Here is a 20,739-nt window from a genome sequence, read left to right as displayed (position 1 = left end):
TTTATTCAATATATAAATTATTATTTTCTATTCTAATTTGGTATTTTTACAAAATTTATTTAAACTTTAGAAAGCAAAAACAAATTGATCAATGTTTAATTATTTTTATTTCTGAATTTAGATACACAAACTAATTCAAAATACTATATTTTAAAATTTTTTACTTTAATTAATTTTTTCATTTTGTAATGTAATAAATTTTATTTTATATTAAATTTAATTATGAAAATGTAAACAGACTTACAATATAATTACTGCGAAAAAATTATGTATTATGTATTTGTATTTTAAATGACAACCTTTTTCGGTAATAAATAGTTCTTTTTAAGTTATTCCCTTTTCTATCATTTTTAAGTAAAAATATTTTGTATTTATATTTTCATAATCAAATTTAATTAAAACCTAAAATATTTTTTATGATAAAAATTCAGTTAAAGACACTAGAGATGCCGAAGCTGGCGGCACCAATAGTCCAGACCTTTGATGTGATCTGAAGATCCATGGACATGAAAACAACAACAATAGTTAAAGACACTAATGAACCAAAGGAACTAAAGAAAATCAATTACTGAAGTATTAAAAGTCTAATGTTTCAGTAATAAATAGTTCCTTTGAAGTTATCCCTTTTTTTTCTCTTCTTTTAACAAAAATTATAATGCATTTTTATTTTTATTATCAAATTTAATTATAACGTAAAGTAATCATTATAAAATAAATTCAGTTAAAGACACTTAAAAAAATTAAATTACTAAATTACGAAGGAATGAAAATAAATTACTGAAATATTTAAAATGATTCATATATTTTAATTCAAAATAATAAATTTTTTTTTGTTTTTAATCAACTTAAAATGTCCAACTAAAATAATTTGTATATTCAATAAAACATACTAAATAGTTTTCAATATTTTTAGATCAATAATCTAGAAACATACATAAAATATTTCAGCTGGGATTTGAACCCCCTCAGTTAGAAGGCGGATTGCATGCCACAAATTCACAGGAGCTAAAAGATTTTATTATAAGTAAGTGAATTAAAACTTTAAGGAGACATTTTTAAGTCACAGTAGCAACAGCAAATTTTAAGCCTATCCAAGGTTTTCAACCATTAAGCTTAATTTTCTTTCAATATAGATTTCACCGATGTTTACTCTCCTCATTAGACAAGAAAACAAAAACATATCTCTTCATTTGTATTTCAGAAAAACAGTAGTAACGATGAATTTTAATGCTGATTTTAATAATGAAAGGCACTGCAATATTTAGGTTGAGTTATATTTAAATGTATTTTTTTAATTCAAACAAATAAGACAAGCTCAAACCTTGTTTAAAAAGAAAAATGACCACTTACTGCATACTTACTCTATTATGGCAATTCATAATACAGTAAGTAATAGTAGAGTATTATCATAAATTAGATAAAAAATTAAAATTAGAGATTTTTAAAATTCTGGTGATACATTAAAATTTTAATTCTTTACAAACTCATGCTTACTGTTTGCCTAAATTGTGTCAGAATACTATAATTTATATTGATTTGAAACAGAAAAATATATTTAAAATATTTTTTTTACAATAGTTGAATATTTTTTCAGTTTTGAGTTAAGTACTCAAAACTAAAAATTAAATATTGGTATTTTTAGCACTTTTTTTAAACATTTTATTAAAATTTACAAATATTATTAATGATATATAATGATCAATCATTATAAATCCTTACAAAATGAACATATAATAAAATTGGTTTTCTCTTTGAAAAGACAGTATATGTTTTGATTTCTGACTATGAACTCTGGTAATTTAAACTTATTACTCTGGTTATTTAAAATAATTTTAATTAAAATATTTGAAATAGGTATCTCTTAAATTATAATAAGAATGTAATTAATATCACAATAAAAATTTACTAAAAATATTAACCTGGATTTCATCAGAAAAATTTATTGGCTGAGACAATGGTTCGTGAAAATCACAGTCAACACCTGCATCAACAGATGATTCAGGGTCACTGTTCATGTTTGCTTCACCTTCATTCAAAGAAAACTCATGAATACCCTACAATAAAAGTTTAGTATAGTATTAGTTTATCATTATACAAAAAGTGTATCACTTTTTGCAAAATATCGATATTTTAATTTAACTCTACTAAGCAAGATATTTATTCACACACATCACTCAAACAAATCCCTTTTTTTAAGGACTCTACCCTTTAAGACACACAATAGTAATTTTGACCCTGGTCTGTAAGACTAGACAGCACTTTCACTAATATCCCTCTTTATAAATTCCCACACAGCAACTTATGAGAGGACTTTCAGCCATGACAGATTTAACATGCACTAAGCTGGTTGTTTAGTTGGCTGCCAGGATCGAACTCATAGCCTCTCCACCAGAGTTACGAGCAATGCCTTGACAGACTTCACCATTCAAGCACTTACCTTTATTTTTCGACCTCACAAATAAGTACGAATATTCAGTATTGTATGTTTGCTGAATATTTGAACTAATTTGCACAGTTGAACTCTTAAAATATTTTCTTTTTCTTATAGCTAATCTGCACTTAGAAAAAGGTATTTTAACCTAGATTTTTTTTTTATCATAAAGTACATTATTCACGTTGTGCATGTACTGAGGAAACAAACTTGTCTATTTTTGAAAATGTTGAAATCTTAAGGCTTCTCTGTTACCTTAAATTGCTAAAAAAAAGGAAACTAAGTATCCTTTTTTCGTAAAAAACAAGTTAAAATTCACCTTAAAGTTTTACACAAATAATAGAATATTGTTTATTCAAATTAACTGAGATAGTTTAAACTTTCAGATAATGAAGATTCATCATTACAATCTTAACATTTCATGAATCAACCATGGAAAGTAAGAACGATAGTAAAAAATATATTTTACAAGTATATTTTTACAACTCACAAGAATTTTTTAATGTTTTTACTTATTTCAATGTAATATTGTTAAACCTGATATTTTAAACATGAAGAAAGATGCAAAAAAGAAGAAAAAAATGTAAGTGATCAAATTTTTTTATTCTTAACAAAATACGATTAAATCACAATATTACATTCTGTTTTAAAAATTTAACCATTTTTATACTGGGAACGTAATATAAAAAGCTTTTAAATGAGGTTTGCATTAGAATAAAATTTTCTGATTTGCCAATGAAAATGAAAAATGTAGCTTTAAAATTTTGCGTTTAAAAAAACTTTACCACTCATTGCATATAGGTAGACATCCTCCTGATATTCTAAACATAACTTTGATTACAACTCACTGATTTTTCATCTTCTAAATAAGCTTCAAACTTGCCACTGCAAAAAGATATCAATGATCTGATTTGCAACACACCCAAGGCACTGTCCTCAACCACAAAGTTTTAAAAGTTCTTATTTTCCCCCCTTAAGAATAAAATTTGGTTATACAGTACCAGAACAAAGCCCTAGTCTATTCGAGAAGTGTTTAAAAATTAAAACTTTCCAAAGATTATTGGAGAAGTAGAAATGAGAGAGAATAATAGAATATCACTAAAAACATTTATTAAACAAAGCTTTATTTGCATTAAGAAAAAGTAAAAGAAATGATAAAAAAGAAGGAATATTAGAAAATAATTAAATGTTTTACTTGTGCATGATAAAAAATTGGCATTTAATATAAATTCAATTGAAGGAAATATCTATTAAATGATTATGATCAGGCTTTCCAAATCTTTCTATTGTTTAATCAAATTCAGATAGAAACAAAAGCACTCCTTAGTTTTAATTTATTTAATAAACTTAAATAATAAACGCTAAAGCACTTAATGTTTTAGCTCTTATTATTGTTCTAATTTAAATTAAATTGACCATATGGAACTTTCTTTAAGGAAAATTTTCGAAAAGAAAATTATATTGTTTCTTTTTTTTGCGTCAATAAACAAAATATTAAACATTTTAAACTTTTTAATAAAATAGCAAGAATTTTTTTGTTGTTACTTTTTAACTTACTAAATTATTGCTTCTTTCATTTTCTATCGACTCTTCGGGGAACAAATCATCAGAGTTATGTGGATGTTTTCCAATCGCTATGAATGTCAATAACATAATTATAAATTTATTTTATGTTTGATGTAAAAATACTGTAAAGCAGTCTAAGGTGGTGTCATTTGATAGCAGAATGAAAGAAAACAAAACTTAGAGGAAAGTTGGGTACCCCACCCACTGTCAATTTCATATGTATAGAAAAAATTTTCAAGACAATTGGCCATCGGACATTAATTGTTATATTAAAAAAAGATTATTTTAAAAGTTTCAAGTATTTATGAAGCTGTTAACATGGTAAACAATAGTTTTGAAAATATGTTGAGTACAGTAGTCATGAAATTAAGAAAAATTGGTTGAATGTTTCGATTAAACTTCATTTTAATACTAAAAAAATAATTTTTTCTATACATACAGCATTAAAGTATGTAGTCTTAAGTTTGATTTGCACAAAGAAAGAAGTCTATATGTGAAAAATTGTTCGAGTAATTACAAATTTACAAAACAATTGGATTTCGGGTAGCCCCGCTCACATGAATGTCAGGTATCAACGACCAATTTTATATCGTCGATAAATGTACGGTTGCAAAAATTATTATTTTATTGCTTCAAATTTGAATGTTATATGCATTTTTAACAACAAATATTGTTGTTATTAAATGATTGTTATCAAATGATAGAATTCACTAAAAGTATATAAATATGTAATAAATAAAATAATTTTGTGATAAAAATGATAAAAGAGGTTTAACTATTGTCAATACATTGGTCATTTTCATTTACACGTGGAAAAACAGTCAAAAAACATAATTTTTGTAACTGGGCGGGGCTACCCGACACATTTTAAAAAGAGCTGAAAAACATGTTTTTTTAAATTTCTATTTTTTTAAGTTAAACTATTCTTTTTTGGTTTATTCTCTTTGCATTATTTAATTAGATGATAAAACAATAGAAACATACAAAAATATTAATTATTACTCAATATTACACAGAAATATAAGCAATACTCCTTAAGTGAGCGGGGCTACCCGACTCTCCCCTATTAAAACTAATTTATTCATAACAAAATAAACTGCAAAAGAGTAAACTTCCTTTTTCTATCTTTTTTTATGCCAGAAAAGAAATTAATAACACTTTGTAAGACAAAATTACTCAAATAATTCATTATTAATCAAAAATTTTCTAATTTAAAGAAAATATATATGCATCATTTAAGGAAAGCTATTACACTGGCAAAACTAAAGATTTTTCAAAGTTTCATAAATTGTTTTTTTCACTATTAAGAATCTACAAAACATCAAATTTAATTTTAATCCATGAATTATTTAAACCCAAAATCTTCTAAAACAAACACAAAATATTTTTAATTTCTCAGTTAATTTATTTCTATTGTTTTGCAAAGAGAGAATTGTAAATTCATTTTTCGCAAAAATCTTGTTTTGGTTAACAGTAATATAATATATGATTCTTAAAAATTCTTTTTTTAGAAATATAAGTCAAATATTTGGCATTGTTTTAGATTCTGATTTAAAAAAATTAATCTTACTCATAATTAATAACGTTTTTTTATTTTTTTATATTGCTTTCATATTTTACTTAACTTTTTAAGTTATGTTTCGTATTGAAGTCCTTTAATCAAGGTATTCTGCATTCATAATTATTATTACACATTTAAGCTTTTAGTATATAGATCGAACTGACAGAATAACAATTAGATTGCATGCTTTGATAAAAATAAGTTTTTAACATTTTCATCATAGTTTGCAGCTGCGACTGGAAGACTACTCTTTGTTAACACACAAAAATAACTTAACGAGAATCACTAATTGAGCAACATTGGTGGAAAATATAGATTTGATATATTTTAAATGAGCATTATTAATACCTACATTTTCAAACATTATTCTTATTTATTTTGTTACTAATAATTATAATTATGCAAACGAAAACATGCAGTGTGAAATCGCATAAGTTATTTCATGTCTATCTAAGCCCCATTCATTTTCAGTTTCTTTCTATAGTTATATTTCATACATGCATTAAAGGAAAACATTACTGTCTAAAAACCAGTTGTTCTTTTTCAAAGTTCTTAGATTTCATTGTAAATAAATATAAATGTATTTGTACAGCATGTTTTGATGTATAAATGAAACAGTTTGAATAGTTCTAAATTAAAAGAAAATAGATGCAAAGATGATTAAAGACTCTTCTCTGAAGATATCAGGTAACTTGCCGGTATTTAATTTAAAAATTTGACATTATGAATGTTACTAAAGTAGTCTATATAGAAGTTATAAAGTAGTTTTAAAGACCAGATTCATCCCCAATGTGATGCATGCACTAATTGTGTTTGATTTATCAGCTAGTTTGGTAAGTGAAAATAATAAATTATGGTTTCACCAAATTTGTCTTTAATTTTAACTATTCAAAAAATGATTACAAAAAATAATTTATATTCACTTATAGATTTTAATCAAATCATAAAGGAAATGTTTAAACGTGCGAAGTGAGGGTACAAGCATAAGCAAATAGAATTTTTTTAGTACTTATATTTTAAGTGAATAATTTCAACTTTTATAGAAAAAACTGTTTCATGCCAACAAAAGAAAACAATTATTGCAAAGTAATCACTTAGATAGGTGAGAGGCTGCGAACCGGTTGATTAGCCCTTTAGTGTATTTATAGAATTGTAGCACTTAGATTCTTTTGTCTCTAATCATTATGATGCAATGCAATTATATATCCAATTTTATATTCAAGGCAAATTTTTTACCTTGAAAAAAATGATATACAATTTGTATGCATTAGTAAAGTAAACAGGCTGTCACCTCCACCATAATAATGGAATATTATTTAATGTTGAAATAAATGGGGCGAAAACTCTTTTTCATTTACTTTCAATAAATTCTTATTTAAAAAAAATATAAATAAAAGTTTAATTTTTTAACTCCAAAGACAAAAATTATACTTAAAGATCCATTCACTCGAGTATTTCATTATTTATTTCACATTTTGTTCGATAAATGCTAGAAATCTAACTTGCTCAAATCTTTTCAGTTTTTTGAACAATTAAAGACTGATTTTCATTTTATAAAATATATGAACTTTACAAACACCCATCGATTCTTGCCTCAAAAGGGCATGTAAATTTAATCATCATTAAATTTATTCACATTTACTTCAACCATTTGGAGTACGAATGCAAAAAAAGGAAATTACTTACACCCATAAGCACTTTCTTCTCCACTAGATTCATGCTCATTTTCCTCCTTTTTGGGAGGTCTTAAGTGTCTTTGGTACACCTAACACAAAATAAACATTTTTGAGCATGGTAAAAAAATTAATATAAAGAGTTGTTCAAACAAAGTTGTAATAGTGAAAAAACTATTTAACTAATAATTCTACAGACAAAACTATCATTTATTTAAAATTTCACTCATTATTTTATTTTTCAGAACAAAAATGGGATTAGTAAAGAGATAGAATTACTATACTTAAAATTACTATACAATTATTATTCTAATTTTCAATAAAAAAATGTCATTTATTGAGGCCATTTATTTATTTATGTAATGTTTTTTTATTAGATATGAAGCTGGAAAACAGTACAAGTGACTGTTCATAGATGTGACTTACCACTTCTATAGATTAGTTTCAAACAATAAATTTAATATTTTTTTACTTTATTGACAATTTTAATGTACGCTATTAGTTTTATTTATATAACACAACTTGAATTTGTTCAAAATATTTGAGAAAAAAATGGTGAATTTTGAGATGTAGAACAGAAAGATTTAAAAACACAAATCCCTATCAAGAAAGGTTGGATTGAAACAAAATTAAATTTTAAAAAATGGCATATGAAGAGTCAAACATTTCCAGAAATTTTGAAATCCCTTATATTAGAAACCATCCATACAGGATATTCAGAGGACTATTGGCTATATGTTTATACAGGTCACTCCTATTCTGAATTACATATAACAGCAGGTTCTCGAGTAGCTTTAGATTTGCTTTCGTTTTATGATGGGGGACACCTTTGTTGGAAAGGTTCATGCCTTACATGATATATTGAAACAACTGTTGTCGATTCACTATGAGTTTGAAAAAGTTTTTTTCCTCAGATCCTCGGGCTGTAATCCAAGCAATGAGCTCAATACGAAACCCTTTTTCACATGAAATGCTCCAGTGCCAGAACAAAAGTGTAATCACCCGGTGGATACCTAGCCATTATGGCATAAATATGGTAAGGAGCAGGTTGATTTCCATGTTCACAAAGGTATTCAACTACTTCAAACAAATTACTATTTGCTGTACTACCACTCTATAAATTTCTGTATAAACTGCACAATGAAAATGAGAACGCTTCCTTGGCAATAAGAAAGTTTAAAAAACAAGAATCAGAGTGAAGCAGAGATAGAAGCAATAGCATATAAAACTTGCCAAAATACAGTTGTGCAAAAATAAATGTTCAAAAAAGTAAATAAGATAGCCTTCGTTTGGTAATAATAAATGTTTACATGTTTCACTTATATTGAAAGTATAACGCTTTGATTTCAATTTGAAAAATAGCTCAGCTAAAATAAAACAGAAAATGTTACCAATATATTACTTTTCCATTTGAAAATAGGGATCAAAAATATAATTATAAGCAAAGTCTCAAAACTTTAAAAAAAAAAAAAGAAGTCTTAATATTAAAAAAATTTGTTTAAATGAAAAAGATATTTTGGGATAAAATTTCGTATTTAAAATTAAGAATTAAAATTTTTAACTCAGTTACATTTAAAATATTTATATTCTTAAAATTATAATACACCATAGATTAGAAACAAGTGGGTATCATTTTGGGTATTCTTTAGTTTTTCTACCTTCATCAATTTTTTCCAGAAATATATTATCTAAAGATAATATGCTTTTTTTTCCTTACATTACATTAAAAAGAAATTTTCCCTTTTGACCATGGGAAACCATGGAAACTTTTGACTTTAATAAATCACACACATTATGTCTTTTGTTCTAACAATTAATAACTCTTTTAAAACAACTTTTGATTTCAACTTTTGACCAAGGAAGGTTTATTAGGTCTCAAAAATTAAATAAGCCTGAATAATTTTTGATCTAATAATTGGATTTTCTCATACTAGAATGTAAACTTAATTAGGACAGACAATAATTAAGGAAGTTTTTTTTTGTTCATAAATCAAGATTTTTCACTATCAAATGAAGAAGGGGAGACAAAATCAGGAAAGCATGGTCTTGATAGTTATTTAATGAAATGAATGGTCAAAAGTTTAATTTCTTAAGTGTTAATTTTTCTTTCTGTCTATTTTGCTATACCTTTTAAATCATTTAAGTGAATACAATCATTTTTGCACAGAGTAAGAAAAGTTTACCTAAAGAAATTTCTACATAAACAAAAAATTATAGTCATTTACAACGATTAAAACTTTCTTTTTAAATTGTAAGGAACATGTACGAATAATTATGAAATTTTAAACTATTTATTATAAATGTCACCATCCGAAATCTGAACAAAATCAGTTTAAAGGTTCCCAAAAAATTAAACACATTCATTCAGAGATGGAGTAACAGTAGAAAGCAATAATTTAATGATTCTAAAAATTTTAGTTTAAAACCTAATGGATCTAAGGCTGTAGAGACTACAAATTTTAAGTATATTATTTTTTAAGATTTTTATTTTAAAATGCCAGTATTTTTTTTTATTAAGAACATCCATAACATATCAATTAATTGTTTGGAATTAATAACTTTTAAACAAATCAAGCAAAATTTAATAATAATTTTTTTTAAGTGATTTATAAGTGCAGAGTCTTCAACATGCTGGATTGGCCCTTGGTTTTCTTTTTCTTTACCTTCTTTACAGAAAAGATTGAGTTTTTAAAAAAAATTTTTATACCAACCCAACTTAGACTTACCCTTAGAAGTTGTGTTGAATTTAAATTTAGCCCAGGCAAGTGCAGCAAGCTGCGAGTGCCACCAATTCTTTTCAAGGTCATTAATCGTTTTGAAGGAGGGGCAAGGTCCAAAGGAACAGTGATATCCTCAGTATCCCTTAACTGATTCTGGAGTTTTTCTTCATCTAACATTTTTACCTCATCAATAATTAATTTCCTTTTTCTCTTCAAACGATCAGCGGACTTGAAAGAAACTATGGAAATAAATAAAAGCATTGTAATTTATGATACAGGGTGTGTAGCCAAATTATTCAACAAAAAATAAGCACCTTTTAAGGACTTTTCAAGCACTCAAAAATATTTTTAAGCATTTAAAAAAAATTTAACTAGGCAGGGTTGGAAAGTTTTTGACAATTGATGGTTTTATCTTGTTTTAATCGTCATTTCAAAAAAAAAATTTGGCATTGTTTTTTACAGTTGTCAAAAATCATGATATTTTGAATCATGTAAAACGAATGGCGTTTTCATACCCTTCGGACTGACAATAAGTCGAAATAGGTTGGGGTTGAATTAATTATGAAAATGTTGAATAGAACAATGTGTACTGTGTCTTTTTTGCATAATTCGAAGCGAAAAACAACATAGTAAAGGAAAAATCTCATTTTCAAAATGGGAAAAGTAAGCACTTTTTAAAAACACCCAATGAAAAAAGCACCTTTAAGGGATTTTAAAAAACGAAAAAAAAGCACCTTTAAGCACTTTTTAAAAATACTACGCACCCTGTGATACCAAATTGCATAATTTAAAATCATGTATAGAAAATAAGATCACTCATGCCCACAAAAAATTTGAAAATGCTGCAATATTAACTGCATTTGTGAATTTTTTTTTAAACTGGATTTTTTTTTTTTTTTTTTTTTTTTGCAAATTTCTTAAAGGGTAATGAAAGATCAGGTATATTGAATTTGTTATTTTTTTTTATCTTGAACTAAAAGGTTAAATGGAAACTAATGTAATTTTATAATTTTATAACAATGTAATACTATCAAAAAATAACTTTTCTTCGTAATTAGCTATTTCTCTTTTTCATTAGCATTTTACTTAAATAATATCATTTAAATAACCAGTCCATTAAATAAATTATGGATAGGATATTAATAAAACATCTATTTCTGAATATAAGCTTATCCGTTTAAAGCTGAAGAGTAAGCCGTCAACCTTGGAAATTCATCAAAAACTTAAAACTCATATATAAGCTTACGTAAAAAAATAAGGCATGCTATGCTTGGAAATGAAAAATATAGTAGTAACAATTGCATAGTGGGTAAAAGAAGCATGGACCTTTCGAATTCATAATTAGAAGATTAAAAAATATTATTCCTTTCAAATTGTAGTTTTATGTGTTTCTTTTTCAATTTTTATTTTAGGCATTCCGTTTTTAACTATTATTTTACGTATTTTAATGTTTCGTAAGTAGATACATTTTGCAATATTTACTGATTATCGTCAATACTTGACAAAAGGAAAAGTATTTTGTTTGGCAATGTCCTCCAGGAATTTTTCATAGTTAGTGGATCCGATTATAAGCAGACCCCCGAACTTTAGCTTTTGAAAACTTTCTAAAAATTCTCGGCTTATATTTAGAAATATACGGTAATTATTGATGGCTAAAAAGAGTCGTAACTCTCAAAACACCTACGCTCCTGACATGAAACCCTAAAGTTTCATGGAACACTTTTTAGGGGCTGTTGTTTTCAAAGCTTCAATAAAAATTTATAGTTTTCTTTTTAGTTTCTAAATTTAGTTGCAATGCTATTGTTTCAAAAGTGTGATAAGAGATGAGACAATGAAGTTTTTAGAGTTTTATGGGCAAAAATTCTCTAAGTCTTTGTTTGTTTGTTTGTTTGTTGTTAATTTACATCGCACTAGAGCTGCACAATGGGCTATTGGCGACGGTCTGGGAAACATCCCGGAGGATGATCCGAAGACATGCCATCACAATTTTGATCCTCTGCGAAGGGGATGGCACCCCCGCTTCGGTAGCCCGACGACCTGCGCGCGAAGTCGAGCACTTTACGGTAGCACAGTTTAACGAGGACCAATACCGCACACCCTCGGTCCCTACGCAGACTGATCCAAGTGGGTCACCCACCCGCACACTGACCGCAGCCAGTGATGCTTGACTTCGGTGATCTGATGAGAACCGTGTCTTAACGATGAGTCCACTGCGGGACTCTAAGTCTTTAACATAAATTATTTTTTAATTCCTTACAAGTTTTGCATGTCTTTTACACTTTTTTTTCGATGCATATTTTTCATAATTTCTTTTACATTTATATGAGGTTTTAAGTTATATTATGCATCAGATTTGTAACATTAAATTCCGATTAGATTTATACAAATAAAAGGCTGGAAATAATTTATGTGTCACATCTTTTTTTTTTTAATTTCTCAATGAAAATATTAAAAATGAAAAATATATTCAAACTTCAACATTAGAAGAAGCATGATAGAATTGGTATGAGTGATACTTAAAACAATATTTTTGCTTAACAGCAAAACACAATTCATTGAAACATCAATTGCAACAATTAGAATTATGCATTATTTAAAGAGACAATTTGAATTACATACTTGGCAAAGGTTCTAAAAGCAGTTCAGTCATTTTGCTCTTCTTTGCATGATGAGTAGCTTCATGTATCAAAATAAGATCACCACTTTCAGAAATATGAGTAGCAATTCTTCCATCAATATGTTCGTCAGATATTTCATGATATGGTTCTATTCCATTTACTCCTGTAACATACAAAAACTTAAAGATTGACATATATTTCACAGAATGAATGAAATAAAATCACATAAAATCAAATTTAAAAAAAATCACATAATAATCAAGAACAGCCTAAACAAAAAAACAAAAAAAAACCTAACAAAACAAAACAAAAACATAGATCCCAGGATTGGTGAAAATCCGGATTTTTTTCAAAAGATACAAAAGAAAAAAAACCCGGATTTGTTCTTATTTAGATAAGATTTTTTTATTCTTTTATGAATACCAATCAAAGCTCTGTTAAAACAATAATGAATAATACTTTTAAAAAAGAATATTACTACTAATTGGTAAAATCAAACTAAATGGTTTATAAAAAAGATGCATAATTATTACAAACTGATCATTGAAAAAAATAAATCCTCTTTTTTAATTTAAGATCAATACCTTCATGAATTTGCAAAATTTAAGATCAAATTTATCAATTAGATATCAAATGAAGAATAAATAAGTTTAGATCAGTATGCATAAAAAAAATCATTTATTCTAAATTACTCTTGGTAGACCGAGAATTATAAATTCAAACCAAGTGTTTAAAACATCCTAAAGTATTTTATTTAAATAGTCAAAATTAAATTGGTATAGCTACATTATGTATATTAAATAGCAAATTAGTTTACATAAAGTACCGGAAAGTTATTATTTAAAAGTTTTATATCACTTTTAATACAATAAGTATTTTTATTTTTCCCTCAATTTTGAACATTAATGACTTACATAAATTACTATCTCATTATTTTTAAGGATAAAACCTTCAATATCAATAAAATCCAGATTTAGAGTATTTTCAATAGAAAAAAAATAATTAAAATGCATGATTTTTAAAATAAAAAAATCATGTGATTTAAATCAGGATCAAATGATGGCGACCCTGATAAATCCAAATTTCATCATGGAAAATATTGTGTTTCAATAAGAATTAAAAGCATTTTTCGAACGACTTGAACCAGTATTAATGGGAACAAAGCCAAAGTTCTTGGAACAACTAAAGATGTGACACTTTGCAACCTTAAAGATTATTTTTAAATTGTTAGACAGAAACCAAATGACATGGGAAACTGTTCTATAATTAGGCTTATTGCCGGACACATAATGTTCCGCCGATCAGCGAATTCAAAAGCATTGAATGATTAATGCCTAGCAATCCAGACAATATGCTGGATTGTGTCTGGGAATGGAGTTCTGATGTTAAACTGGGAATTTGAGAATTACTGCAAGGTTGAACAGCTGCACAGTGCACAAAAAAAGAACAAAACAGGCCACCTTTTAACAAACCACAATATGCCCCCTAACTTTCGATCTAATGATTGGATCTTCACTTTGTAGAACTCAATCTTAATGGCTTTAAGGTGTGATCTCAAATATGCTAATTAATAAGTGCAGACGATTTATTATGTAATGAAATCAAACACAAAATTTTGTAATTTAAAATAACGTCTGCATTTATTAATTGGCATATTTGAGGTCAACCCCTCGAGCCATTAAGATTGAGTTCTAAAATGTCAAATTCAGATCATTAGATCAAAAGTTCTTCTGGGTGGTCCGTTTTTTATTTATTTTTTGGCACATTGTACTTCTGCAAGGATAAAATATTTTTCTAGTGCTTGTTGATAGTAGTTGTTGTGCTTCCTCTGCAGAAAACGACACTTAGTTATTGTGCTTTCTCTGCAGCGAAATGCTTTACTGTATGAGTTAATAATAGAAAGTGTGCAACTATGATTTTATGTTATGTCTTAGTCTTTTGTCCTACACCAACTAAAACGTTTTGGTTAAAACCTAAAAAAAAATCTGTTTTTTTGCAAGTTCTTAATTTATGTGTAGTATGTCGCAAACATTGATCACCAAACATTAGTTCTTAGACTTTAGCGATATGTTGATCACCAAAAGAAAAGTCTGATCTATCAGATTGCAATCATCTTTGATGGGATATTTACCATTCTTAAATTTTTTATACCAATCGAAAACTGATGTTTTACACAAACAGTCATCTTAGAAGCTTTTTGCAACATTTTATATGCTTTTGTAACAAACATTTAATAGCAAAACATTTGATGCATGCTTTTTTTCTCAATAATATTTGCCATTTTGAATAATTTACAGAATGAAAATTCATCGTTCATTGAAAAATAGTTAAGCATTGCATAAGTTATTATAATTGAATCAATTATTACCTTCTGTTTCCATTTCATCAGAACTTGCATCTTTAGTATTTACACCATTACAGTTAATACCTATAACACATGAAACAAAAAGTAGACATTTACCAAAATGCTTATTAATTCAACTTTCAATAAACTATTCAAAATCAGTTCAGATACACAAAATAAATTTATGAGTGCTGATTAAAAAATTTTTTAACGCAGTGTGCAATTTCTTAATGTATGTATGAACACAACTATGTATTGGCCTGAATTTTTTAAAATCTTTTTGAAAAATCATTCCTAAAAGGTTAAAACAGGAGAAGATAATATTCGTATGCAATGTGATAAGATTTAAAAATGCATAACGAGATCATCTTATCCAATAATATCTTAAATTTTTATAGAGTCTAAAAAGCAATATTTTGTTTTATGCAAATTGATTCTGTAAATGATGTGCTTGTAGATTGATTTTTCTAATTTTCAGATTTCATTTGTTTTTTAAATGAATAACATCTATGAAGGTATTAATTTTTTTTAATGGATACAATAAATATCTAACAAATACCCCATTTTTTAAAATATGGATGAAAAATTTTCCTATACCTTAGATCAGGGCATGAAATTTCAGTTCTAAATATAAGAGAGTAAATTTTTTTGCTCACCACTATTTTGCTTTCATGATAAATTTGAAAATTTTTTGAAAATGTTAAAAGATGAAGTAAGAAAAACTTTATGGCGACAAAAAGCATAAAAATGTATAGAAACTTCAAAATGAAAACATACCTATTGCAATAATAATTATATTGAATAAAAAAAGTGTATCTTAAGGTTTTAGTGTTTCAAAAAGTAATGTTTTTATAAGTGAAAAGGGAACAACTAAGCATTTTCTGTTCAAATTGAAGAGAAATGTTGTTACTTGATATTAAAATGCATTCAATGAGGCACAATCAGCGAAGCGGACACAATTTAGTTCAAAACTCTTTTCTTTTTTTAAAAAAAATTTTGAAATTTATTTGCTAGCCTTAAATATTTGATCACCAATGTGAGTGCAAATTTCCTAAATATCTCTTACTTTGTTAAATTTTTCTCGATCATATGAAATAATCTAAAGGACAAAGGGACATTATGAGTACAGAATAAATATTATACCATTACACTAATGAGCAAATGTTCTTGGGAAAACTCAATATTACAGATTGTTGATTCCAAATGCAGTAAAATAATGTATACTTCTATTTTTAAAGTTGTTTAGTATGTTTATTAACAAGAAAATATAGTCAACATTTTGAAAGTTACTTTACATAAAACACAATATTCATATGGGTCAGGTATTAAATGAATAATGTTTTTTATGTTTAGTAGTTTTCATACATCAAAGTAAGTATTGGATGAATTTCTTTGCTTATAATGATAAAGTTCAATTAAAATATAGTTATTGCATGTTTAACTACTGAATCCTTATAATTTTATTTGTTTATTATTTAATATTGAGATTTGTTTTTGTATAATTTATTCTTACATTACCCAAAATATGGAAAAAAGAAAAGAATATTTAACTGAGCTGCATGCAAGAACTGAGATTTTATCTGTAGAAGGTTGTATTGATGATAAAATAGCCAGAAAATTGCAAATTACAAAATCGAATGTAACATGTATGTCAACACCATTAAGAAAAAGGGGAACAAACTCTACAAAAAACAAAAAATACACAGGAGAAACAAAATGCGCAACTATCAAGGAAAATAAACATATCATAATTTCAAGCAAATGTAATAGACATCTTCAAGCCATTATGATTTTTTATTTCATTCAAACGTAAATTCAAATCCTTAAGTGTAATTAATTAAACAGGAGGTAGAAAAATAAAAATAACCATAACTACATTAATTCAAATTCAAATTGGAACAGCTCACAAGGCAGCTAAAACCAAATTCAAATCATATAAACTAGTAATAATATAAATTTACTCAAAAATAATTTAAATATAATTTAAATAAAGTTGTGTGTTTACAGAGCAGCACTTCATCAGGGGACACACTGTCTGTAAACACACAGGAGACTTTCTGTTGTTAGTGGCAAAGCCAAAACTAACAGTGCCTGTAACAACTGTCTGTAAACACACAAAACTAACAGTTTTGGCTTTGCCACTAACAACAGAAAGTCTCCTGTGTGTTTACAGTCAGTGTGTCCCCTGATGAAGTGCTGCTCTGTAAACACACAACTTTATTTAAATTTTATTTTATTTAAATTATATTTAAATTATTTTTGAGTAAATTTATATTATTACTAGTTTTTATTTCATTATCGTCGTTGATCAGCTGGCCCAATTCTGAGTTTACAATTACCAATGTTCAACTCGTAGCCTTGTAATTTTGAACGCAATCCAGAAGACAAGTGAATTTTGGATTCAAATATTGGGAGAAATTTTCCTTCGTGTAGGACTTTTTGACAGAACTAACCCGCATTTGAAGAGGAAAACCTACCACTGTTAGCCTAATGGCAAGGGGACTCATAACCCATGATCTGTCTACCACTGAGGATATTTTACAACTGTGATCGGTGCAGGCCAGGTGCATAATTCGTATAGTCAAGCCATCGCTGGGATTTAAACCCGGGTCACCTCATTGGGAAGCGAGCACTCTATCCTCTGCATCATCATGCCTCAGTCATCATGAAGAAAAGTTGAATAAAATAAAAACAAATCCAATATCATTTAATACTATCAAGAGAGTTGTGATGGCTCTGGGGATAATACTATCAAGAGGCAAGTACATAATGTTGGTTTAAATGGACACATAGCTTGCCAAAAAAGTTTGCTGTAGCGTGTAAATAAACATCTTCAGTTTACAAAAATACATATATTGTTCCCATTGGAACAATGGGGGAAAGTGTATTGCACTGATGAGTCAAAATTCAAATAGTTTGAAACTAAGAGAAGTCAAAATGTCTGATGATGAGTGTGTAAATGATAATTGTTTAAGTTATTCAGGGAAACATTACCATGTTTCCCTGAATAACGTAAACAATGACATGATAATTTGAATTGAATTTCCCTGAATAACTTAACAATGACATGAGGTGACATGATAATTTGGGTGAGGGGGAAAAGTTGGTAAATTAGTTCATAAAATAGTTTATCATAGTATGCTATTACATCTAGGACTGCACGATAAATCGGCTTTTGTTTCCTGCGAGAATCTGAAATCTGGTTTAAGCAGCCGATATAAGAAGACGTTCGCCTTTTAACATAGCAAGGATTTTGCTTGTGCTGACAATTTCGATTTCATCTAGCTGCGAAGATATTGATTTCGACTTGCTAGGGAAAATGGTATTCGTTTCGTAATGTTGAATGGCTAAGAGGGAATTGAATCAGAAGTCACGGTTTCATGCGAGGATCAGCATTGAAATGTAGAACAAAATGCATATTTATTAATGCACCCTTTCCCTCTCTCCTGGGATCCTATAATTATTGAAGATTATTTTCAGCGAGACTTATGTTATTTTGCGGTTGCTGTGCATTTTAATTTGTTAGGTTTTAACGCTTCTTGTAAATTCATTTTAGTAGGCCTACTGTTACTTTGAAATCACTGTTTTGATTTATTTTTATCTTTAATTTTTGTTCTGAACTCAATACTGTATTGTGTCAAATATTTAAAGCTCTCAAAATCATAACAGGGCCTCCACAAAAATCCAATCTAAATCCTATAAAAAAACTATTGGATGAATTGGACAGAAGAGTATGCATAATGACCCCGACCAATGTAACAAGATTCTCTATATGTCTGGAGAAATTTAAGCTGTGAACAATTGATTTCTTAATTGCCAAATCTTAGTAAGGCTGTGATCTGGTTTAAGGGGTCACATTTTATTAAAATGTATATCATATTGTGTACAGTAAAATTTAGAGAAAAATTATATGCAGCTTATAATTTTACATATAACATATATGCAGTGTTAATTTGTTTCTCTTCTTACTAATGAAACTAAAATATTGTTTCTAAACATGTTATCAATACATTTTTTTTATTGTCTATGCATATTTTGCTTTTCATTGAAAATTCACAAAGGGTGTTCAAAAATTTTCACACGCTACTGTATAGGATATAATTGAAGTGATGTGAAACAGTTTATCTCCTGTTGAAACCATGATTTGAAAATTTTTGGGGCTCCTGCATAGAAGGATCATAATTACTTTAAATAAACAAATTTTGCAATAGATTTCTGATAATTCTTTTAGTGTTATTCACTCAAGTATACATGACTATAATTGTTTTAGTCATATAAAGCAAATTTTGTAAAGTATTATTAAAGAAAGCTTCATCCTTTATTTATTATATATTTAATCACTTGATGTCAGTAAATGTGACATTTCAATCATAAGTATCTTAAAATCAGTTGCAAGGAATATCAATAAATATAAACCATTTCTTTCTGCTTCATCATTTTGGAGTAATTTTAACAGATTTGCATCTTCTTCATTGTCGTCAAATGTTCCTTGGTTCATTTCAATGAAGAATCTCTCATCTATACAAATTAAAGTTAAAAAGCAAATTTAGTGACAGAAAATAATTATACATTAGGGGGTAAGTCCTCCTGTTGGCTACTAACCCAGATGAAGGTTATGCAATAATTGTTATTTCTTGGCATAAAACAGTTTTTTTCTATGCAAGTTAAAATTATTCATTTAATATATATGAACTAAAAAAAATTCTGTTTGCAAAATTAGGGTTGCCACAGAAGAAAATGAACAAAATAGTTGCTTTTAGTAGCCTAAAGCATAACAAAGAGAGTAAGATAAAAATAAGAACAAAATTTTTTCAATAATATAATTAAAATTTTAATCAATGACTTAGTTGTCATGTAACATAATCCATTTAGTCAAGTTGGTTCTAGATATGATAATTCTTCTATAAACGTGTTCTAGCAATAAATTTTTATATAAAAAAATTAGTATATTTAAGGAAAATTAAATATTTTAATTACTAGAATTCCATCAAAAAATACTTTATTAAAAGAACATACTTTTTCTAAATAATTTTCAATTTTATCAATAATTGATTTAGCAAATATACATACATATATGAAAAGTGATTATTCAAATTAGAAAATCACACATCCTACTATCGTATTAAAAATTGGGTTTTTTAAAATCCTGCAGAATTTGGTAGCAATAACCGTTGAAAAGGCGATCGAGATACAAAATAGACGTACACTGGAATTTGTGCAAATTGAGAGCATTAAAAAGTGATAACTCAAATTTGCTGTTTAAAATTTTCAATTTTTTTTTTTACTTTTTGAAGAAAAAACTCATTAGGGTTATCAACCCAATTTATGCTAAAAAAGCATCACTAGGAGCACAAAAAAGTCTCCCAATAGTCTCTTTTTCCTGAAAATAGTTGCTTAATTGACCTTTTCAGGCAAAAGAGGTTGCCATAGTTGACTCAGGGTGAATATAGTTGCAGATATTCGCTTTTTTTAGTCATCTGTGGCAACCTTGCTAAATGATAGCAAAAAAATTTCTAAAATGCTTTAATTCTTTATTTTTCAGAAATCATACTTTGTAAGAAAATACTATTTACATTAAAAAAGTGTAAAAGAAAAGTAAATTTAAACTATTATAATCAAATACCATTAAAGATTCATATTTAACTTTTAAACGAAAATATTTTAAAAATTCCTTAATTTTTTAAAGGACTTAGAAAAAAAAACTATATGTTATTCATCATTACATATTAGCAAACACAGATGCATTTATTAGTAAAACAAAATATATAATGGCAATTCCCAAATTTAAAAGTATAAGTGTCTCCTTTCCTAATACATGTTAAAAGA

The 20,739-nt window shown here is 27.2% G+C and overlaps 1 protein-coding gene across 2 annotated transcripts in view; it reads right to left on the bottom strand.

Moving 5' to 3' along the window:
• LOC107438426 (double-strand-break repair protein rad21-like protein 1) overlaps positions 1 to 20,739 on the bottom strand; it is a 35,854-nt gene that overhangs the window by 6,077 nt on the left and 9,038 nt on the right. The window contains exons 5-11 of one of the 2 annotated variants that reach the window (XM_016050724.5): positions 19,330 to 19,431; positions 14,938 to 14,997; positions 12,571 to 12,732; positions 9,958 to 10,190; positions 7,245 to 7,323; positions 3,989 to 4,065; positions 1,920 to 2,054 (exon numbers count right to left, since the gene is read on the bottom strand). In XM_016050724.5, the coding sequence (XP_015906210.1) occupies positions 1,920 to 2,054; positions 3,989 to 4,065; positions 7,245 to 7,323; positions 9,958 to 10,190; positions 12,571 to 12,732; positions 14,938 to 14,997; positions 19,330 to 19,431 (848 nt within the window). The remainder of the gene's footprint in view (positions 1 to 1,919; positions 2,055 to 3,988; positions 4,066 to 7,244; positions 7,324 to 9,957; positions 10,191 to 12,570; positions 12,733 to 14,937; positions 14,998 to 19,329; positions 19,432 to 20,739) is intronic. The other variant, XM_071184340.2, reaches the window with a different exon arrangement.

The sequence above is a fragment of the Parasteatoda tepidariorum genome, chromosome 10 (assembly GCF_982258835.1).
Source record: "Parasteatoda tepidariorum strain Cologne lab strain chromosome 10, Ptep-v5.0, whole genome shotgun sequence".
In the NCBI taxonomy this organism is placed as follows: domain Eukaryota; kingdom Metazoa; phylum Arthropoda; class Arachnida; order Araneae; family Theridiidae; genus Parasteatoda; species Parasteatoda tepidariorum.
The sequence above is the reverse complement of the archived record's forward strand: the minus strand, read 5'-3'. Positions and strand labels throughout refer to the sequence as shown.